The sequence below is a fragment of the Heterocephalus glaber genome, unplaced genomic scaffold (genome assembly GCF_053883595.1).
Source record: "Heterocephalus glaber isolate CG9 unplaced genomic scaffold, H.glaber_assembly_v1.0 deba00001666, whole genome shotgun sequence".
Lineage (NCBI taxonomy): Eukaryota > Metazoa > Chordata > Mammalia > Rodentia > Bathyergidae > Heterocephalus > Heterocephalus glaber.
This window is the reverse complement of record NW_028258406.1, coordinates 16,142,576-16,163,031: the sequence shown is the minus strand read 5'-3', so window position 1 is coordinate 16,163,031 and position 20,456 is coordinate 16,142,576. Positions and strand designations below refer to the sequence as shown.

At 33.9% G+C, this 20,456-nt stretch overlaps 1 protein-coding gene across 5 annotated transcripts in view; it reads left to right on the top strand.

The window, feature by feature from the left end:
* The window catches only part of Zc3h13 (zinc finger CCCH-type containing 13), an 84,933-nt gene that overhangs the window by 7,579 nt on the left and 56,898 nt on the right, over positions 1 to 20,456 (top strand). For 4 of the 5 annotated variants that reach the window (XM_021257869.2, XM_013072046.3, XM_087197336.1 and 1 more), the window contains exons 2-7: positions 1,426 to 1,551; positions 1,888 to 1,997; positions 3,414 to 3,525; positions 10,757 to 10,865; positions 18,262 to 18,401; positions 18,933 to 19,090. In XM_021257869.2, the coding sequence (XP_021113528.1) occupies positions 1,435 to 1,551; positions 1,888 to 1,997; positions 3,414 to 3,525; positions 10,757 to 10,865; positions 18,262 to 18,401; positions 18,933 to 19,090 (746 nt within the window). In that variant the 5' untranslated portion in view covers positions 1,426 to 1,434. The remainder of the gene's footprint in view (positions 1 to 1,425; positions 1,552 to 1,887; positions 1,998 to 3,413; positions 3,526 to 10,756; positions 10,866 to 18,261; positions 18,402 to 18,932; positions 19,091 to 20,456) is intronic. The other variant, XM_087197335.1, reaches the window with a different exon arrangement.

The following is a 20,456-nucleotide window of genomic DNA, read 5'->3' as shown; positions in this document are numbered from 1 at the left end:
TCAGTTTTTTAGCTGCGATGCTTCATTCTAGTAACTTCTGACAACTATTAAGGTTTAAAGTGTGATATAGCTTAGTTCTTTTTTACTTGTTCTTAATTGGCAGTTCCCACCCACTTTTCACAGCAGATACAGTTGCTTCTTGGTCTAGAATTTAATAATGTTTTCTAACATATATCATGCTATCCATTATTATTTTAATTTCCAGTTGAATCAGTTATATAATGGGATTATCTTTCTATTACAGTTTTTATATATTTTATATATATATAATTTATTTTATATATATAAATTTTATTTTATATATAAATATATAAATATATATAAATATATATAGATATATAAATATATAAATATATATTTATATATATATAAATTTTATTTTATATTTCTGACTCTCTGTCATCCCCCCTCCCCCTCTTGACTGGGTCTTGCCATGTAGCTCAGGCTGGCCTTGAATTCGCAGGGACCCTCCTACCTCAGCCTCCTGAGTGTTGGGATTGCAGGCATGTGCCACTACACCTGGCTAGAAATATTTTTATCATTTGTCTTTCTTTTCTTGTTGGTAAAATAGCCTATGCATTACTTCTAGCACCTTTGACTTTTATGTCAATGTATGATAGACTATAGAAACTTTGACTTTTTCTAGTTCTATAACTTGTCCTATTTTGGAAAAAAGTCATTTTATCAACCTTGAGGGGCTTTTTGTTGCTGTTTTACCAGAAAATAAATATCCTTATCAGGCTGCTTTTCTTTGACCTTTGAAGAAAAAGAAAATATTTAGTGCTCATTTTTCTCCCATCAGCATGAGGGAGGCTAAAGTTTTTTGAGGCTAAACTTCTGCTGTCACTTAAACTGTATAAAATATGCAGCATAGGATGAGCCGGGCCTGGTGGCCCACTCCTGTAATCCCAGCACTCAGGAGACTGAAGCAGGAAGACTGTAATGAGTTTGAGGCCAGCCTGCATGGCATAGCAAGACCTTATCTTGAAAACCAAAAAGGAAAACATAGTTTCTGTTATCAGTATATTACCTGGTTTTTACTTTTTCATTTTCTGATACATGTTTTTCAGTTAAGCAGTTCCTTGAAGTTACTCAATTTTGAAACAGTTTTTCTAAGTAACTTGTTAAACATTTTGTAGTGTTTTTTCTGGATTGAATGTACTGTGAAAAGCCTTGCTGCTGAATGGAATCATTTGTTTATTCTGCAGAAGGGGTACAGATTTCAAAGCTGTTACAAATTTACTAATAAGAGGTGTTTATAAGATACTTTATTTTTGTTTAAGTGTCATTCCTCTTGTCCTCAGTTCTCCCCCAAGGAATATTCTTGATATTTTATAGTGCTACCTCAGTTTTATCTATTTGTAAGTTATGGGTTGAGTTATTTAAAGAATTTTACAGTTTTGCTTCCTTCTTTTTTGGTTAAAGTAGTACAAAATGTCAAAAATTAGGAGAAAAGTCACAGTGGAAAACACCAAGACTATATCTGATAGCACATCGCGAAGACCCAGTGTGTTTGAGAGGCTTGGACCCAGCACTGGCAGTACAACAGAGGTGAGTTGTCCTTGGTGTGGTCACACATTTCTCTTAGAATCCTTTTACTGAAAACTGATCTGCATAATAAAGGTGAACAAGTTGTTTTACTTGAGAATGTCAGTTTAGTAAATTTTGTTAAATGTGTTTATAAAAGAGTAAAGGAAAAAAAAGAGTAAAGAAAGTGGTAGGGTTTATGGGTTTTTCTATTTTTTTCTAATTTTTTTTTATTATTGGGGGAATAATATATCATAGGTTAGGTGGAGTTTTGCTAGAATTTGTCTTAATTTTGTCCCACTAGCATGTCTTTTTTTCCAGATATAAAAGCAAATTTACCCAATAATATCTGTCTCTTAGACACAGTGCCGTAACTGGCTGAAGACTGGCAACTGCCTCTATGGAAACACATGCAGATTCGTACATGGCCCTTCACCTCGTGGGAAAGGTTACAGCAGCAGTTATAGAAGGTGAACTGAGAACTTTGAACTGCTCACATACTATTAGAAGATGGCTTTTGTAGTTTATGTACTATGAAAACCTGAAATACAACCATATATTTGGTCAGATTTTCTTTTGATAGCAGTCTTATCTATAGTCAAAGATCCACAAGATCTTTAGGTTGTTATTTTCAAGATTATGAAAATGTTAGCTTTAAAGTTAATGTGTATGTTTGGTATTTATGTGTTTTAACAATGGATCCTTTTGTAATATAGTATGGCTTACTTTTTCCCTCTAATTATTTATTAAGACACAGAGTTCCATGATATTAGAATTTATTTTTAGTGAAGTCAGACTATTGTTAACTCTTCAAATATTAAAATTTAAATAGTGTTTTTAATATGTTATAAATTCAAATTTTGTATAAACCCTGTTGGATAAAATGCATTTGCCAAATTCGTTATCACTTTGTGTTATCATAAATAAAATATATTTATATGTGGGTAGACATACTTCCTGTTTAGAACATGATTTTGCTTTTAACAGAGGCTTGGCTAAATTGAACTTGCTTAATAGTTACCTTTTTATTTTGATTTCCTCATGATGACTTTGTAATGGTCTTTAAAGAGGTAGCATACATAGAGTGTCACAAAAGCAATTTAAACGTGAGTAGTAGACAAATAATTTACCTAGTCCTAAAGTTGAGTATGCTGATTGCTTAGGCAACAGCAGTGTATAAGAACTGAACATTAACAAATGGAAACTTTTCTTTGAGTGAATTTGTGTGTAGATGTCAAAGTTTATTAGAATTTAAATTTCAAATTTCCTTAATATTAGCTAACTTCTTGTCCCCTTAAACAATACACATTTTAGTTTATTTGTGATGCCAAATACTCTGATTTGTATTTAGAGTGTCATTTGTCATCTTATTATATATGTTTAATTACCTGGAAGTACATACATAAATGCATTTGGAGAAACTCAGTATTTTTAATTTTTGTTTATATGAATAGCATACTTTTAACATATGCTTTAATTCATCTGAAAATTTTTATTTGCCCACTCAAAATCACTCAAAATTTTTGTATAAGAGATAGTTTTGAGGAAAATGAGTAGAAAACTTTGTCTCAAATGGAAAAAAGTAATGTTATTACTAGACTTAGAATAAAGGATTTGCTGTTAAGATTTTGCTATTTTTTGTGTGTATTTCCATCTGGTAAATTCTTTGATTGGTATTGGGAGAAAATCTGTAAATATTTCTCATATATTTACATATTAGTATTTAAGCTGAAGTGAGTTACTCTTGAGAAATTTAGGAGCTAAGAACAGTTAGAAAAGTTAAGATTTATGAGGTTTTTCTATAAATATATTCATGTAAGATATTATATAAATTTAGGTTTTTTGTTTTTTTTGTTTTTTAATTTCTGTTGTATTTTGATTCAAAGGTCACCTGAAAGACCTACAGGGGATCTCAGAGAAAGAATGAAGAACAAACGCCAAGATGTGGATGGTGAGCCCCAGAAACGAAATACAGAGGAATCATCCTCGCCTGTTAGGGTAAGGGATGAATTTCCCAAAACTTAGTTAAATTTCAGTAGTGATTTATTCTTTAAGTTCCGTTTTAAATACGTTGTATGCCAAGTGTATGGTAAATGTGCACTTAGGCACTATAAGATCGTAAGATGAAAGGAACTGATAGACAGTGGGCAAGCTGAATTTATAGGGTTTTTGTACTATGGTGAGGATCATGAGTATCTGAGTATATTCTTAAGTTTTTAGAATTCAGCTATTCATCATATTTTGCTTCCAAGAAAGATTGAAGTGACTTATAGTAGAACACTTAGGAACTAAAACAGTGAAAGCAAAGCATGGAGTACAAAAACTGAATTAGAAAACTTAGGTAAAGAAATAGACATAGAAGCGCAAAATTTAGCTGTGAATTTGTTAGCAATGAAGTAAAAAGAGATACACAATTTATGATGTAGTACACTGAATAAAAGAAAACAAATGTTACGAATGGAAATCATTCCTGGATCTTTTTTTTTTTTCTTTCAAGAAATTTATTATACTTAATTGGTGTGTTTATACCAGATTTATTGAGAGAGAGTCCACGTACTGTACAGTTGATTCATTTCAATTGTGCACGCCACTGTTTCACAGTCACACAGCTGTCACCACAATCACTTTCATTACTCCCTAAAGAAACCCATACTTTTTGGTGGTCACCATCCTGTTTCGCTGCTGACCAACAGACCTACACAACTACTAAATCCCCTTTCTCTTTCTTAGATTTGCCTACTCTAGACATTTCACATAAATGAAATAATGTAATGTGTGATCTTTTGTGACTAGCTTCCTTCACTCAGCATAATGTTTCCAAGCTTCATGAAAGATGATAAAACAGGTCAATATTCCATTCATTGTTTTTGCTAAATAATATTACATTGTATGGATAGACCATATTTTGTTTGTTCTTCAGTTGATGGATACTTGGACTATTTCCACTTTTTGCCTCTTAATGTATAATGCAGCTATAAACATTTGTGTATAAGCATTTGCGTGGATATATATTGTAATTTCTCTTTGGTTTATATTGAGTGGAATTGCTGAATCATGTGGTAGCTATACATTTAACCTTTTGAGAACCCGTTAGACTCTTACTAAGAGGCTGCACCATTTTACATTTCTTTTTTTTTTGGTACCAGGGATCGAACTTGGGACCTTGCGCTTTCGAGGCAGGGAGCAGCACCACTGAGCTAAATCCCTGGCCCACCATTTTACATTCTTGGTAGCAGAGTATAAGGGATTTCCAGTTTCTCCACATCCTTACTCACACTTATTTAACTTTTTAATTATAACCATCCTTGGGGGCATGAGATGATAATGTACAGTAATCATGGTTTGATTTGTTTATTTTCCTCTTGCTATTGCTATAAGTAGAGTTGTAGTGAATGCCTTTGTTCAGTATCCTTATCTGAAATACTTGGGAACAGAAGTGTTAAGAATTTTGGATTCAATTCAGATTTTTGAGATATTTGCATATACATGAGATATATTGGGAGTGAGACTGCTGAAGAACATGTTGATTGCTTTCAAGTTTTGTTAGTTATGAACAAGGCTGGTATAGATATTTTATGTGCAGGGTTTCTTTGTTTCTAATTTTCAACTCTTCTAGGTAAATACCGAGGAGTATTGTTCCTAGATTACATAAGAAGAGTATTTTTAGTTTTGGAAAAATCTGCCAAACTTTTCTGAATTGGCTGTGTCATTTTAGATCCCCACCATTAATGAATGAGGTTCCTGTTATTCTACAATTAACCAACGTTTGGTGTTGTGAATGTATTGAGTTTGGGCTCTTCAGATAGGTGTATAGTGGTATCTCTTGTTGCTTTGTGTGCAGTTTCCTTAATGACATACTATGATTATAAGGAATGGGAAAGGGACGTTACCAGAACTCCTGCAGTGGGGTCCTGGTCTCCTGTGAGCCATGACAGCACAAGGCTAATTAAAGAATAAAGACAGGAAATGAGACTTAGAGAAAAAGCTGGGTTTTGGGACTGATCAGTGCTGATCTGGGCAGCAAAGACAAAGGCCCCCAGGTGGATCCAGTATTTATTGAATACAGCCACGGGAAGGAATAGGGAGCAGGGTATGCTTTGAAGGCATCTAGTGAAACACTGCCGAACACCTGGCATGCTGGTGCCAGGCAATGCTATAAGAGAGTAAGCACTGCTTATCTTGCTTGGATAGGAACAAGTACTGGGACTGGGTGCAATTAGCAAGCAACCCATCGGGTCAGTGAGAAGCCATAATTCAAGGGAAAAGATTTTAATTGGGTTCACCCTGAGCTCAGCTGCACATAGCTCAGCAGAGCCCTGTCATTTCACAGACCAGGGCTTATGCTTCGGTGGCAGCCACTGGGGGAAGGGGCTATACTTGCCCCAGTCTGCCATCTGACATGCCCATTTGAGTCACATGGGGCTTCAGTCTGACTCCTGATATAAAAGAATATAGCTGAATTAGGGAAAGCAAGAAGCAGATACCACTTATAGCCCACTAGGACTGGGCAGGGATGCCTACTACATATGATGAACATCTTTTCATATGTTTATCATCTGTATAAGTTTTTTGGTGAGGTATATGTTTAGGTCTTTGACACACTATCCATTTAGAGTTAATTTTTCAATGATTGTAAGGTCTGTGTCTAGATTCTTTTTTTTTTAATGTTCAGATGTTCAGTATGCTAGCACCATTTGTATAGAGTCTGTTCTTGCTCCATTTGAATTGTCTTTATTCTTTTGTCAAAGATCAGTTGACACTATGTCCACTGTGGGTCTATTTCTAGCTCTATGCTATTTCTCTGATGTGTTTGTCATTCTTTCAGCTGATACTAGGCTGTCATGATTACTCTAGCTTTACATGAGGTCATGAAGTAATGTCAGTTTTTTTACTTTGATCTTCTTCAGTATTGCATTGTCTATTCTGGGTCCCCTTATAAACTTTAAATCAGTTTGTCAGTGTCTGTAGAGTAGCCTGCTGGGATTAAAGTGAAGATAGCATTTAATCTGTAGAACAATTTGGGAATTATTGAACAATTAGTTAATTTGTAGAACAATCTTACCATATAAATTCTTCCTGTCTCTGGCAAAATTAGATTAATTTTGAAAATCATGTATTGAAGCATATTGGCAAATTAGTGCACAGAAGATGGGAAAATAATTGAAGTATATGAAAATCATGAAATATAAATATATGATAAGCATTGTATGATAAACATATTGCATACCTTTGGCCTTTGATATGGGCTTTTTTTTCCCTTCCCACAAGTCCAGAGATCAGTAGAAATTCTGGAGCAGTATAAGCAAGAATTTTTTTTTGTATAGGGGATTGAACTTGGGTCCTTGCACTTTCGTGGCAGGCCGCAGAACCACTGAGCTAAATCCCTGGCCCAGTAAGAATTTTTTAATAATTAAAACTCTCTAGAAATGGGAGCAAAGGGGTGTGAGAGTAGAGAGCCATCAGTGGAGACCTTGGGAGCCCATTTTTTTCCTGCCAAATTCATCTAATAGAGGGCTTCTGTACTATGTAAATATAAAAGAAAATTTTTTTGCATAAGGTAGGAGGTTGGATTACATTTCTTACAAATCTCCTAACATTTTATTGTTTAGTTACTAATCCACTTATTCTGATTCTTAACTTGTGTTATCCTCCATATTTCCTTTTTATTTCAGATTCCTTTTAATTCCTCCTTACTGTTTAAAATAAAATTCATAATGGACATGGTCTGCACACACATATAATGATCATGATATATGAACATAAAATAAAGGAAAAACAAAAGTAAGTTACAAGTCCATAATCAGTTGAGCATGATACTGTATGCCTGCCATCCTAGCACTCTGAGAGGTGGAGGTAGGAGGATCACAGGTTCCAGCCCAGCCTGAGTAACATAGAGACTTTGTGAAACACTGTCTCAAAATAAAAAGTAATGCCGGGGATGTAGCTCAGTGGCTCCTGGTCCTGAGTTTGATCCCTGGTACTGGAGAAAAAGAAAAAAAAGAGTAATAATAAAGTGGGGTGGGGAGGTTGAGGATATTGGTCAGTACAAAGGCATTGGATTCAATCACCAGCAATGCAAGAAAACAGAAGTTCACAATCATTTATTGTATTTCTGAAATCCAAGAAACCTAAAACCATGTAGACTTATTTGGCAGCAAAGCTAGATGTTGTAGTGATCTGATTATAGTCTTTTCCAAATTACTAAATTCCGATTTTGCTATAAAAATACTTACATGTTTGATCACAGGCGGCTGCTGATGCAGACCCTGCTGTCAGTGTTACTCACTATATTTTGAAATTTTAAAAAATTCTGAAATATCTGGTCCCATGGGTTATGGCTAAAATATTGTGTTTCTTTAACAAATATTTCAACATGCATATTCAGTATAATAGAAAAATAAGGTGAATGTTTAGAATTTAAAAATGCATTACAGTAAAATACACATTGCCATTCATCCCCCTCAGCACCCTCCACCTCTCAATCACATGACCACCATCATTCTTGCCACTTTTTGTAGCAGTCCTGGAAGTCTTCTTTTGTGAGTGTATTTAATTGTGCTGTTGTGGCTGCCTCAGTGTCCTGGATTTATGCAAACCGTTTACCCTTTATGGTCATTTTGACTTTGGAAATCAGGCAGAAGTTGCATGGTGTCACATCCAGTGAATAAGGTAGATGACACACTGTTACGTTTACAAGTTTGCCTTTTCATTGGATGGCACTCAGCAGCAACATTCATTGTATTTGAGCACGTTTAATAAAGACACTCATGAAAGAAGACTTTCACAACTGCTTCAGAAAAGTAAGAAATATTAGATAAGTGTGTTCAAAGTGTGGGGATCATTTTGAGGAGGATTAATGGCAGTCTGTCTTTTACTGTAATTTTTTTACCTAAGCACATCATATATTTTCATCAGCCCTTGTTTGTCCAAATGACTAATTTTAGAATTGTGATAGTTTATATCTAGATGTCCCTCAAGAGCTTCATGCACTTATAGGGGGGGTTTGGGAAGAAGATTGGATTATGGAGTGCTATAGCTGACTTGGTGTTAGGAGGTGGGGTCTGTAAGAAGAGGTGGGTCATTGGGGGTGTGACTTGGAAGGGCATATCTCCCATTCTGGTTCCTTCCTTGGCTCTTTGCTTCCTGCTGCCTTGATGCCAGCAGCTTTCCTGTGCCCAGGCCCTTCTACCATGCCTTCCTGCCTTGGAACCGTCTGTGCACTAAAATTGTGAGCCAAAATAACCTCTCATTTAAGTTGTGGTGTTGAGTATTTTTCCCAGTGATGAGGAAAGTGACTAAAACAAGAATACAAAATAAAATAGTTAGAAGGTTATATTTCTAATTAATATGTTTGGATTTAAGAAATATAAGATGAAAAACCATCTAATCAAGAAATAAAGGACTGTGCTGTACCATATGTGACAAGAAATGCCAGGCTCACCTGTAATCCAAGCACTCAGGAGGCTGAAGCAGGATTGCCACAAGTTTGAGGCCAGCCTGGACTACACAGTGAGTTCAAGGCTAGCCCGAGCTATATAGCGAGACCCACCCCCCTCCAAAAAAAAGAAAGAAAAAATACCAGACCCTATTTATTTGAATATGAGAAGAGGAAATAATTGTATTTGATAAAGGAATAGCATGCCTAAATAAGTTACAGATTGTTGAAGTAGAGAAAATGAGGAAATACGATAATTTTAAGCAAGCTAGACCTTCCTAATGTGTTATCAAAATAGTTCTCTATATTATGATTTAAAGCAGGATAGTGTTAGAATATTAGAAAAAACATTTTTGTGTTTAATATTACAGATTATTTTGTCTATTTTGTAGCACCAGCACTACTGCTCTGAAGTCCTTTGCAGTTAAACTTGTAGTTGGTTATTAGAAGATGCTTTAGACAGAAAACTCACAATATTTTCCTCAGATATTTGAAGATAACTTCCCATAAAATATTTGTAATATGGGTATATACTAATGTATATTTAATAGTGGGTTTAATTCATAGAACATTTGGAAATTGTATGAGGTATATAATAGTTCTTCATTAGTGTTTCACAGACTATATTTTATGATTAAAAATAGATTGTGTTCCTTTTTTCTTTTGTCTTCTGTATAAATAAAAGCCCGTTTTTTTCCTTGATCCTTTGCAATTTTTCCATAGCAAGTATTATTCTCATAGTCTTTTAATGATTTTTGTTACCGTTTATTATCTTATCAGTAATCATATATGTCATTTTGCAGTTATTATTTACAACAACTTACCTAAATATGGAAAATTTAGAGGCAGCTGTATATCACTGTTCTTGAAAAAGAAAACTTAGAAGAATCGATTTGTGTAGTTTTAGGCAGCCAGATTATATGACTAGTAATGCTCAGAAGGAAGTTTAAGCACTTAGTATCATTTTCTTTTGTAGTTACTATTTTGATTGTGAAGAAAAGTGAGAATTCCACTGTGATGGAAAGATAACAGTTATATGACACTGGTTACTTTATTTTCTCACCACCTAGTAAAATGTGGTTTCAAATCTTATGTAATAGGTTATTCAAATGAATTTTATAAATTGAATTGCTGTTGTCCTGTTTTGTGTATAGGCTATTGTTAAACTTTGAATAATATGTAAAACTTGTTTTTTTTAATTATGTTGTTTAGAACTAATTGGTAAAATGTCTTTTTTTTAAATGCTGTAAAATTGTTAAATTTATCTTTAGGCATTGTAGGAAAATGGCTGTTATTTTAGTGTATAAGTCTTAGATCAGTTATTTTGAGAGTTTACTATGAATGGTTTAGAACTCTTGTTTTTAAATATGGTCACTTACAAATCTTTCCATTGTATTTTATTCTGTCTGCCTGCCTGCCTATCTTATCTGTCTATCTGTCTGTCATGTTTTTCCTCTTTTTTCTTTTTTTTCTTGACAGGGTCTTGCTATGTAGGTCAGGCTGGCCTTGAATTCATGGGAATTCTTCTGCCTCAGCCTTCTGAGTGCAGGAATTACAGGCGTGCACCACCACACCTGACTCAATATTGATGTTCTTTACTGAAATAAACATACTATAATTTTTCATTGTGGTGCTGTACTAGAACTTGTCGCTTCCCCTGCTTGTATATAAATGACTATTTACAAAACTGATTCTTTGAAACAAAGATGAATGAAATTAAAATATTATATGATAACCTACCACCTTATGTAATTTTTAAAATCACTCATCGATGTGTATGTATGTACTTCTTAGAAAGAATCTTCAAGAGGGAGACACAGGGAGAAGGAAGATATAAAAATCACTAAGGAGAGAACTCCAGAAAGTGAAGAAGAAAATGTAGAATGGGAAACTAATAGAGATGGTGAGTTTCAAGATCTTTGCGTACCTAATCAGTTCTTGATGATTCACTCTATCGACTTTAAAACTGTGATCTCTCTATTGTTTCAGAACTATTATCCTACTTTGGTGTTATAACGCATATAATAGCAGTACAAAGGCAGAAAAAGAAGTTTGTGCTGCATATTTCAACTTCCTCATTTTGTTTTCTCTCTAGAACTTTGCTGTATGATAGTTCTTTGGAAATTTATTACATTTGTAAAATTTTAAATTCCTCAATACTAAGATTAAAAAATTTAAATTTATGTTATTTTACACAAAAAATATTAAAAATGGGATCTTTAAGACTTAAGTGCCTGAGAAAATTACTTCTAAGAAATTGTTTGTTGACTTTTCATTTTTCAGGGGAAATCAAAATCAGATGATAATTGAGTCCTGGGATGTATTCATGAAAATTAGCAAAATATCTGAGTCATTGTCTTAAAAAATAAGCATTTGTTTTCCACATCACAAATGTTCTATCAATGATCTCTGAAGATGTATATAGACCAGAATTTGAAAAGTATCCTAATCTCTCCAGTAATCGAAACATCAGTACTATTAAGGAAATCTATTCTATCCTTTGGATAGTGCTGTGTTAAAAAGTTGTTTTGAAGAACAAACTGGAGACTTCCTTATGATTAATTCATTGGTATTTTATAACCCAAGCCAATATCTTTTGTACACAGTTACAGTAAAAGTAGCTATGTTGTTCCTTTGATAATTGGTTGAGTCGTTAATAAATCGCAGTATTTGCTTTCCTCATTGTTTGTGCAAGAGGCCTTCCTCTTGCTTCATAAAGTTAATACATTCCCTTGTACTGTATTCTAAATCTGATTTCCTCTACCTCAGCAGTCTGTTCATTTATTATATATTCTCTTCTCTATCTTTTACATCCATTTTCTTTTTTTTTTTTTTGGTACCAGAGATTATATACTCAGGACCTTGCACTTGCAAGGGAGGTACGGTGCCACTGAGCTAAATCCCTGGCCTTGCATCCATTTTCTCTTCTCATATTAGTTTTGGGTACCATCTTCCTCTATCCCCACTTACAAGCTAAATTCTTCAGAGTTCTGTATGTTACTATCTCTGCTCTTTTAACTGATACTTACTGTGGTCTTCTGACCCACCTTTCTACAAAAACTGCTTTGCAAGTTGCTCTCACAACTTATCTTCTTTGCTGAATAAATGGAGATGTATTTGTCTTTGTTATATATGACCTTTCTGCAGCATTTGACACAACAGCTGTAGAAAACATACTTTGTATTGGCTTCTATCTATGACATTTTAGTTTTCTGTCTTCCTGTTCAAGCCCTTTTGTCTTATTTAGAGACTCCTTGTACTCTGGGTGATCGCTAAGACTTTATACTTGAATATCTTCTCAAAAGAATCTAAAGTGATTCTATTACATTCTATATATATTATATAGAAAATTTTCTTAAAGGTGAATATAAATGTCTTTAACAGTTTTACATATAAGACATCACATGGTGATTTCTTGTTTTCCTTTGATTAAAACTCACAAGTTTTAATTTTTGTGCATCTGTGATTTAAGTTATCTTTTGAAGGAATATTGACGTATGTTAGTCATCTCAAAGCATGAATAGTGAGATGAACTAGTTTAATAAACTTACCTTGTGCTTTGTCACTATAAAGTAAGTAGCATTTTTAGCTGAACTCAAGAAGAATTGTTATGTAGTAGTCTTTCTTCAGCTTCTTGGTTCTAGGGTATGTTTGTATTCTTTAAGGACCTCAAAAGAGCTCTCATCCTCCTATTCTTCCTCCTCCTCTTTTTAAATTTTTAAAAAAATTTTTACTGTTTTTGAGTACTGGGGTTTAAACCCAGGGCCTTTGTACAAAGCCCTTTATTTTTTGAGACAGGGTCTTTCTGGTTTCTTACTTTAGTCTTCCAGACTGCTGGGATTATAAGTGTATGCCACTATACTAGCTAAGAGCTTTTCTCTTTATGGATTATACTTTTCAATGATTATCAGGTTAGAAATTGAATTTGAGAATTTGGAAAACTATTAAGTCAATAGTGGCAATAATAAATCTAATATATATTTTTATGAAAATTAATTGCTTTACAAGGCAAAAGAAAATTTAAGAAGTAACAATGCTTTACATGTTTTTACAAGTTGTTTTAATATCTGATTTAATAACATAGCTAGATTTTCATATGCTTCATCACTGCTTCTGATTCAGTCTCTTAAAGATATATCTTCTGGAAAACTCAGCCATATAGTCAGTATAGAATTAGTAAACCACACAGATAATCTAATACTGTTATAAAAAGTTTTGAACTTTGGAAACTCCAAAAGTTGTCTAAGGGACCCCCTAGGAATCCTTTCACCACTCTTTGGGAACCACTTGTATATGGGAATAGCTTCTAAGACTTGGTTGCTTACCTTTTGGCTACCACCTCTTTTTCTCCTTATTTTTTCTAGATGGAATCATGATCCCAGTGCCTCATTCATTTCTGTGTTAATTATTGTGAAATCTAGAACTTTTAATTAAACTCCAGATTGAAAGAGTTAGCATTCATCAACTGGACATCTCCATCTGAGTTTCATGTTAAGAGTACTACTTTCCTAGCTGGTCCCTAGGACTGAGTGTTGTCATTGATACTCCTTCCCTTCCACCTAGGTGTTTTCAGAGTTGACATTTTGACCTAGTAAATGCCTTTCAAAACCATCCATTTCTCTTAGTTTACTACTGATATTCTAGTTTTAAAAAACATGTTTATTGCTTGTGAATTATTTTACCAAAATAACTTCCTAATTCCATCAGTTGCTTAATGTTGTTCCTTAATTCATTTTCTACTCTAAAGCTAGAGTAAACTTAAAAAAAAATTTATTATTTATTACATAAAAATAAATTTCTGATAACTAAATGTAGAAGTTAAAGATACATGATAAACTAGAAGTAGTTGTATATGTAACCATTAGTAAATACAATATATAAAAACATGTAATCATATAATTGAGCTGGAAAATGATTTCTGAGCAAATCAGGTTTTTCCTGTGGCTAGCTGACCCAACTGACAAAGAGCCATCCCCAGCTCATCCCCCCTCCCACACCTAACACATGTCCTCCTTCATTGTCCTTTGTTTTCAGGAATGTCTGTATCCAGTGTACTTTTCTATCAAATTGTGTAAACTAAATGTAACTTCCTCAACCAATGAACTGATGATAAATGCCTTGCTTTTGTATCCCCACCCCTCTTCCCCTAACCCATATAAACCCTGTTCACTGCCAGATCCGGGCTGACTGCTTTGTGGAGAAATTCCAGATCAGCCTGCCAGTGTAATAAACTTACCTCCAACCTCTGGGTGCGTTCTCAATTCTTCTTGGCCTGATCTTGCTCTACCACTAAGAGCTGCCACTCTGTGGACTGTAAGTCTGCCATCACATAATGAGCTCCCCGAAATTCACAAGAAGGCAGTCCAGTTAGAAAACAGGCTAAAGATGTATGCATGTGAAACACAAATAGCCAATGAATGCTTAACCTTACTGCACAGAAGGGCTAATAGAAAATAAAGATAGGACTGGAAATACAGCTTAGTGATGGAATACTTGTCCTGTCATGCATGAAACTCTGGGTTTGAGACACTGCTCCATAAAAATACAGAATTTTTCACCAGTGTTTCATTAGTTTGGCAGAAATGAAAAATAGTCATGTCTTTAGGTGAAGTTTATATTGGTAAAGCTGTTTTGGAGTGCAGTTTGGTCATAGTTAAAATAGAAATTATACTTATCTTTGATCCAGCAAATGTAGTTTGAGAAACTGCCAAGAATACTTGCACTTGTGAACTATGGTTGGTATCAGAATGTTCATTGAAGTCCTTTTTCTAGAAGCAAAATGTTGAAAACAAACTGTCTTATCAAAATGAAAGAACTGCTCAAATAAGTTACAGAATATTCATACTATGAAATACTTTGCAGATGTTAAAATGAAGGTGATTGAGCTTTCTGTGTGACATGGAATGATCTTATTCATAAGGCATTGTTGTAGTTGTAGTTCTAGTTCTTGTATTAGTGAGAAAGCTATAAAGATTTTTTAAAAATTAACTTTATTGATACATTTTAGGTATATATTATGATCACATTCATCATTGGGAATTTGTACCTGTACATGATATATCTTAGTTCTTATTTTTTCCCCATTTCTCTGCCCTCCCTTCCACCCCTACACCCCTCCCTATTTACAAAAACTTTGTTTTTTCCTTTTCTCATATTTTTTTCTTTCCCTTCTTTCCTTTGCCCCACGCCCCCCACTTCCCCTTCCCCTTCCCCTTTGAACCTTTCTTCCTATTTCACATTATCAGTTATACATTTTGGTCCTCATTTACACTTTCAGTTTTAAAGATTTTTAATGCATGCAGCACTATCCTGTTAGCAGTGTTAGCACTACAGTGAAGATGGCAGTTGGAGGAAGATAAGAGGAATTTCGTATTTTACTTGTACCCATAACTGTTTAAAACTTTAATGGTGAGAATCATAAATAAAAACAAATGGAAGCATTCAAATATAGTCTTTAATCCTTATATATAAGCTTTTTGTACATCTGTGGTTATTTTCATATAATAAATTTTCATATAATAAGTACAGTTGTATTAAAGGGTATGAATGTTCCCAAGGCTTTTACCTATATTAACAAATGATTTCACAGGATAAAGGTACTAGTTTACATTGTTACCACTAAGGAATGAACTTGTCCTTTCTCTGAACCTTAGGGAACAATTACTACCATAATTAGAAAAAAAATGTCTCCATAGTACATTATATACTATTTATATTTTTCTCACTTATGGATTGCTTTTCATGTCTTTTGCTCATTTTTCTGTCAGTTAGTAAGAATTCTTTATTTATTTGTCAACCATTCCTTATTTGTTACTTTTTTTTTTTTTTTTTTTGGTACCAGGGATCGAACTCAGGTCCTTGTGCTTGCAAGGCAAGCGATAGAACCACTGAGGCAAATCCCCGGCCCCAATATGTTTTTCTGTTATACATTTTATACATTTTTAAAATCTCTCGTTAAATTTCATTATACTAAATGTTTTTCCAATGTTAGAATCATTTTGATGAATCACTATTCATAAAGTAATTTTAGAAATAATTTCTAGCTGAGATGGTGTTCCACCACTGAGATACATCCCCAATCCTTTTTATTTTTTTATTTTGAGACAGTCTCACTGAGTTGTCCTTGCAAGGGTCATGCTTGAAACCTTCCTGCTTCAGCCTACTTGGTACTCAGATTATAGACATGTGCCACCATCCCCAACTCTGTATTTTGGGCCTGTTTCTTCTTTCATAGAGTAGAAAAACATCTGAGTTTTTATTAAAACAAATATGAATAAAATAAGTACTTTCAGAGTAAGAATTCAAGTGCTTTTCCTCATAGCAAAGTATGTTGCCTGTAGTACATTGACTTTGACATATATTTTATCTGCTCAGGCTTCTCTCTTGATTTGGTAGTTGGAAACTTAGACTGAAAGCCATCTTCTCATTTCTCATATTTGTTCTGTGTTGATGATATTTCCAGATAGCAGTTTTTAGATGGCTTTAGCATTACTTATGACACCTTCAAAGAATTTTTTTTTTTTTTAACCAGGAATTGAACTTAGGACCTTGCAATTGCCAGGCAGGCGCAGTGCTACTGAGCTACATTCCTAGCCTGACACCTTCAAAATTATTCTTTCTTTTGTTTTACTCAGATGTTTGGTGATAGAATTTTATTTAAGAACAATCAAGTCAGGTCATTGAGTCATTTTATTCACTGAAGTAAAGTGTCTCAGTGGAGTACAAAATAGTAACCAGAGACAGCTATTCATTTAGTAATTGTTTTCTGATTGAATAATATGATTCAGTCTTTTTTATAGTTTATTAAGATACTGTCCAGCATAAGATGAGTAATCAAGTTTGATCACACAGATAATGAATGTATAGTTACTCAGTCCCCAAGTGTGAATGGATAGTTGCGTTCTACTGCATTTGAGGTATACCCGATGATGGTGTCTGTTTTCTTGTTCTTTAATCAATTAAATAGGACTGCTTGTCTTTATTATTTTCCTTTTTTTTTTGTTTGTTTTTGTTTTGGTTTTGGTACCAGGGATTGAACTTGGGACCTTGTGCTTGCAAGGCAGCCTCCAGAACCACTGAGCTAAATCCCCGGCCCCTCTTTATTGTTTTTTAGTTTCTTCATTTTCTTTCTTTCTTTTTTTTTTTTTTTTTCTGGTACCGGGGATCGAACTTGGGTCCTTGAGCTTGCGCAGAGTTTCTTCATTTTCTTTACCTCAGTTAAGAAATATATAAAGTACTGAAAGTGTAGCTTGACAAGGCACCTCAGTTTGTGATCAGTCAAGCCCAGCATGGCCATTAGTTAGAATAGAAGTCAGTCAGTTCCTTTCTCTAGGCTTCTTGGCATTTATGTTACATGCAGATGAGGGGTTGAATGCCAGTAGCCACAGGTTACATATGTTGTAATAAAATGGATCTTCATACTGCTCTTCCTTCTCCTCTTTCCCTCTTCCCCTTCTTTATCAGCCTTCCTACCATTTTCATCAGAAACGATTGGATATAAGATGGCATCAGATCCATTGAGATGGATAGTTCTAATCGCTTTTTCTTCTTTCCTTTTTGCTTTTTTGAGACAAGGTATTACTACTTAGTTCAGGCTGGCCTTGAACTCATTGTGTAGCTCAGGCTGGCATTGAACTTGTGTGAATCTGAGTGCTGGGATTACAGGCATGTGCTGCTATGCCCAGCCTAATTTGAAGAAATAATATGTCAATGGAAATGAATATATTAAAACTCCTTGAGAAATTAGTATATGTGTATGCATTAGTATTAATTCTAGCTTTAGATATAAATCATTCATATTGCAGTGACAGAAATTATGTTGCACACCTAATATAACCTCACTTTATTGATGAATCTCCAAGTAAATCAAGGAAATGATTACATCTTATGCAGCATGAAATATTACAGGCTTTTTGATATCTCCCTCCCTTCCTCACTTTGTAGTACTGGGTGTCACACCCAGGGCCTTGAACATGCATCAGAAAGTGCAACTGCCACTGAAGCTACATCTCCAGCCCTAATTGCAACTTTTAAAATCTCAGGTTCTGGCCAAAAGCCACCTTCAAACAGCTCCTGAATCACTTTCAGAAAACTCATGATCCTTAAAAATGCATGGCTTTTCATAAAGAAGCCAACCATAGTGATTGAATTCTTTATAGACAAAATATTTCTTTTATTTTTCAAAGGCATGTTATTCTAATTAAAGTCTTCCATTTAAATTTGTGTATAAAATTAATAGAAAAATAATTTTGTGTAGATCATTATAATTTCTGACAAGCAATGGAATTTTTATTTTAAAGATTCTGACAATGGAGATATTAATTATGATTATGTTCATGAATTGTCATTGGAAATGAAGCGTCAGAAGATACAGAGAGAATTAATGAAGTTGGAACAAGAAAATTTGGAGAAGAGAGAAGAAATTATCATTAAAAAGGAGGTATCCTATTTATTGCAATAAATATGTTAGTAATTAGTATCAGTGTGGAAATTGATCAGAAATCAGTTGATACCTGCATCTTAAATTATACTAGAATACTGATACATTGATCAACTAACATTATTAGATAATAGGAAGTCTGTTGTTGAATAAAACTGAAGCCCTGTTGCCTAGAATCAGCAGCTACTATGGGGTTTGAGTCAATGTGTCTGGTTCAGGCCCATGCTATTACTAAAATGTCTTGTTCACCTTTCTAAGGTGTAGAAGTCAAAATTCATTTAAATATAATTTGTGATTTTTTTGGAGATTTTGAAATTTTATAATTTTTAATTTACTTTCTTCATACTACTGTATGTTAGGGTAACTATCTTCCTGGTTAGAAGCAGGAGTTAAACTATTGTCAACAGATGGTGACTATAGTACTATTTGATTTTTAATTTGAGGATTTGTTTTTCATGATTTTAAAGATGTATGCTGTGTTACACCATGAGTGAAGGAGTTTGTGAATTGACTACTGAATTCTTTTGAAAGGTCTCGCCAGAAGTGATTAGATCAAAATTGTCTCCATCACCTTCTCTAAGAAAGTCTAGCAAATCTCCAAAGCGAAAATCAAGCCCCAAGTCCTCTTCAGCTAGCAAGAAAGATAGGAAGACATCTGCAGTGTCTTCGCCCCTGTTGGACCAGCAGAGGTCAGTGGGGTGATAGTGCCAGAAGGTACCTTTTTTCTCAAAGGATACTAAAAAAGAAGTACTCTCTAGTTGATTATAGAAGGGCATTTTTAGGGCTGGGGGTGTAGCTCAGCGGTGCAGTGCCTGCATGGCGAGTGCGAGGCCCTGAGTTCGATTTCCGGTACCAAAAGACATTTTTAGTATAGTTAATATTTACTGTTTTTTTCTTCTTAAACAAAAAGTTAAAACTATAGAGAACAGTATATGTAGCAAATCCAGACATACTTCAGAGCTTTTTAGTTTTTAAGAAAAAATAATAGATATATTTCTTGTTCTTTTCTCTTGAATTTGGTATTTATATGTGTGCTTGAATATTTATACTTTCATTAATATGCATTGTTTTACAAAATATATTGCTCTCATCTAGTTATAATACAAATATATAACGTTCCTTGTACAACTTGCTTTTTCATTTAATATTTTTTATATTTCTTGATAGTGATACAAATATAGCCTTAGTTCATTAATATTTATGTTACATATTTTACTTTTCTGTTGTTGAACTTTATGTTGTTTTTGTTATTAGCTAGTATAATTTATACATAATATACATTCTTACCTCTTTGTGTACATGATCAAGATTAGTTTTTATAGTATATCCCTAGAAGCTGAGTATGTTATTTAGAAATTTTATAGTAACTACCTGAAGAAATAAAAATAGGAATGATGAAATATAATTACATTGAAGAAGAAAGAATAGGACAATAAACATGTTTTCATTTAATGCCACTGTACTACAGTGGTACCTTGTTTCACGACCTTGATTCATTCCATGATTCCATGAACCAAATCAAATTGAATGGTTAGGTTTACTTGACCTTATGGGGAAATTTGATTCAGTTCTTGTCTAGTTTGATTCACTATCAGAATCATGGAGAAAATTGAATTTGTGAACTGAAGTAACACTGTATTTAAATTTTAATTAAAGTGCATACACCAATTTTTTTTTTTTCTAATAACTAAAACCTCCCCAACATTTGATCAGTTAGCAGACCCTCTGTATCTGAACCTATAATGAAACTCATCTCCTTTCTGGTTTCTAGAGACACTTAGCATAATTCAGACTCTATTTACTCTGCCTAGATTATTCTATCATTCTAATTGTACTTACTTTATATAGTGTCCAACCCGGTACAAACATACACATTTTCATTTAGCTCCCCTAGTTGCTCTTACAGTTGCTGTCAGAGAAATCTTAACAGAACAGTTCTCATTAACGAGTTATGCCTTTGTAAAACTCTGGTTTTCTATCTTGTAGAATGAAATTCCTATTTCTCAGAATGACATTCAGACTTTGATCTTTTCTGTCTTGTCAGTATTTTTGTTC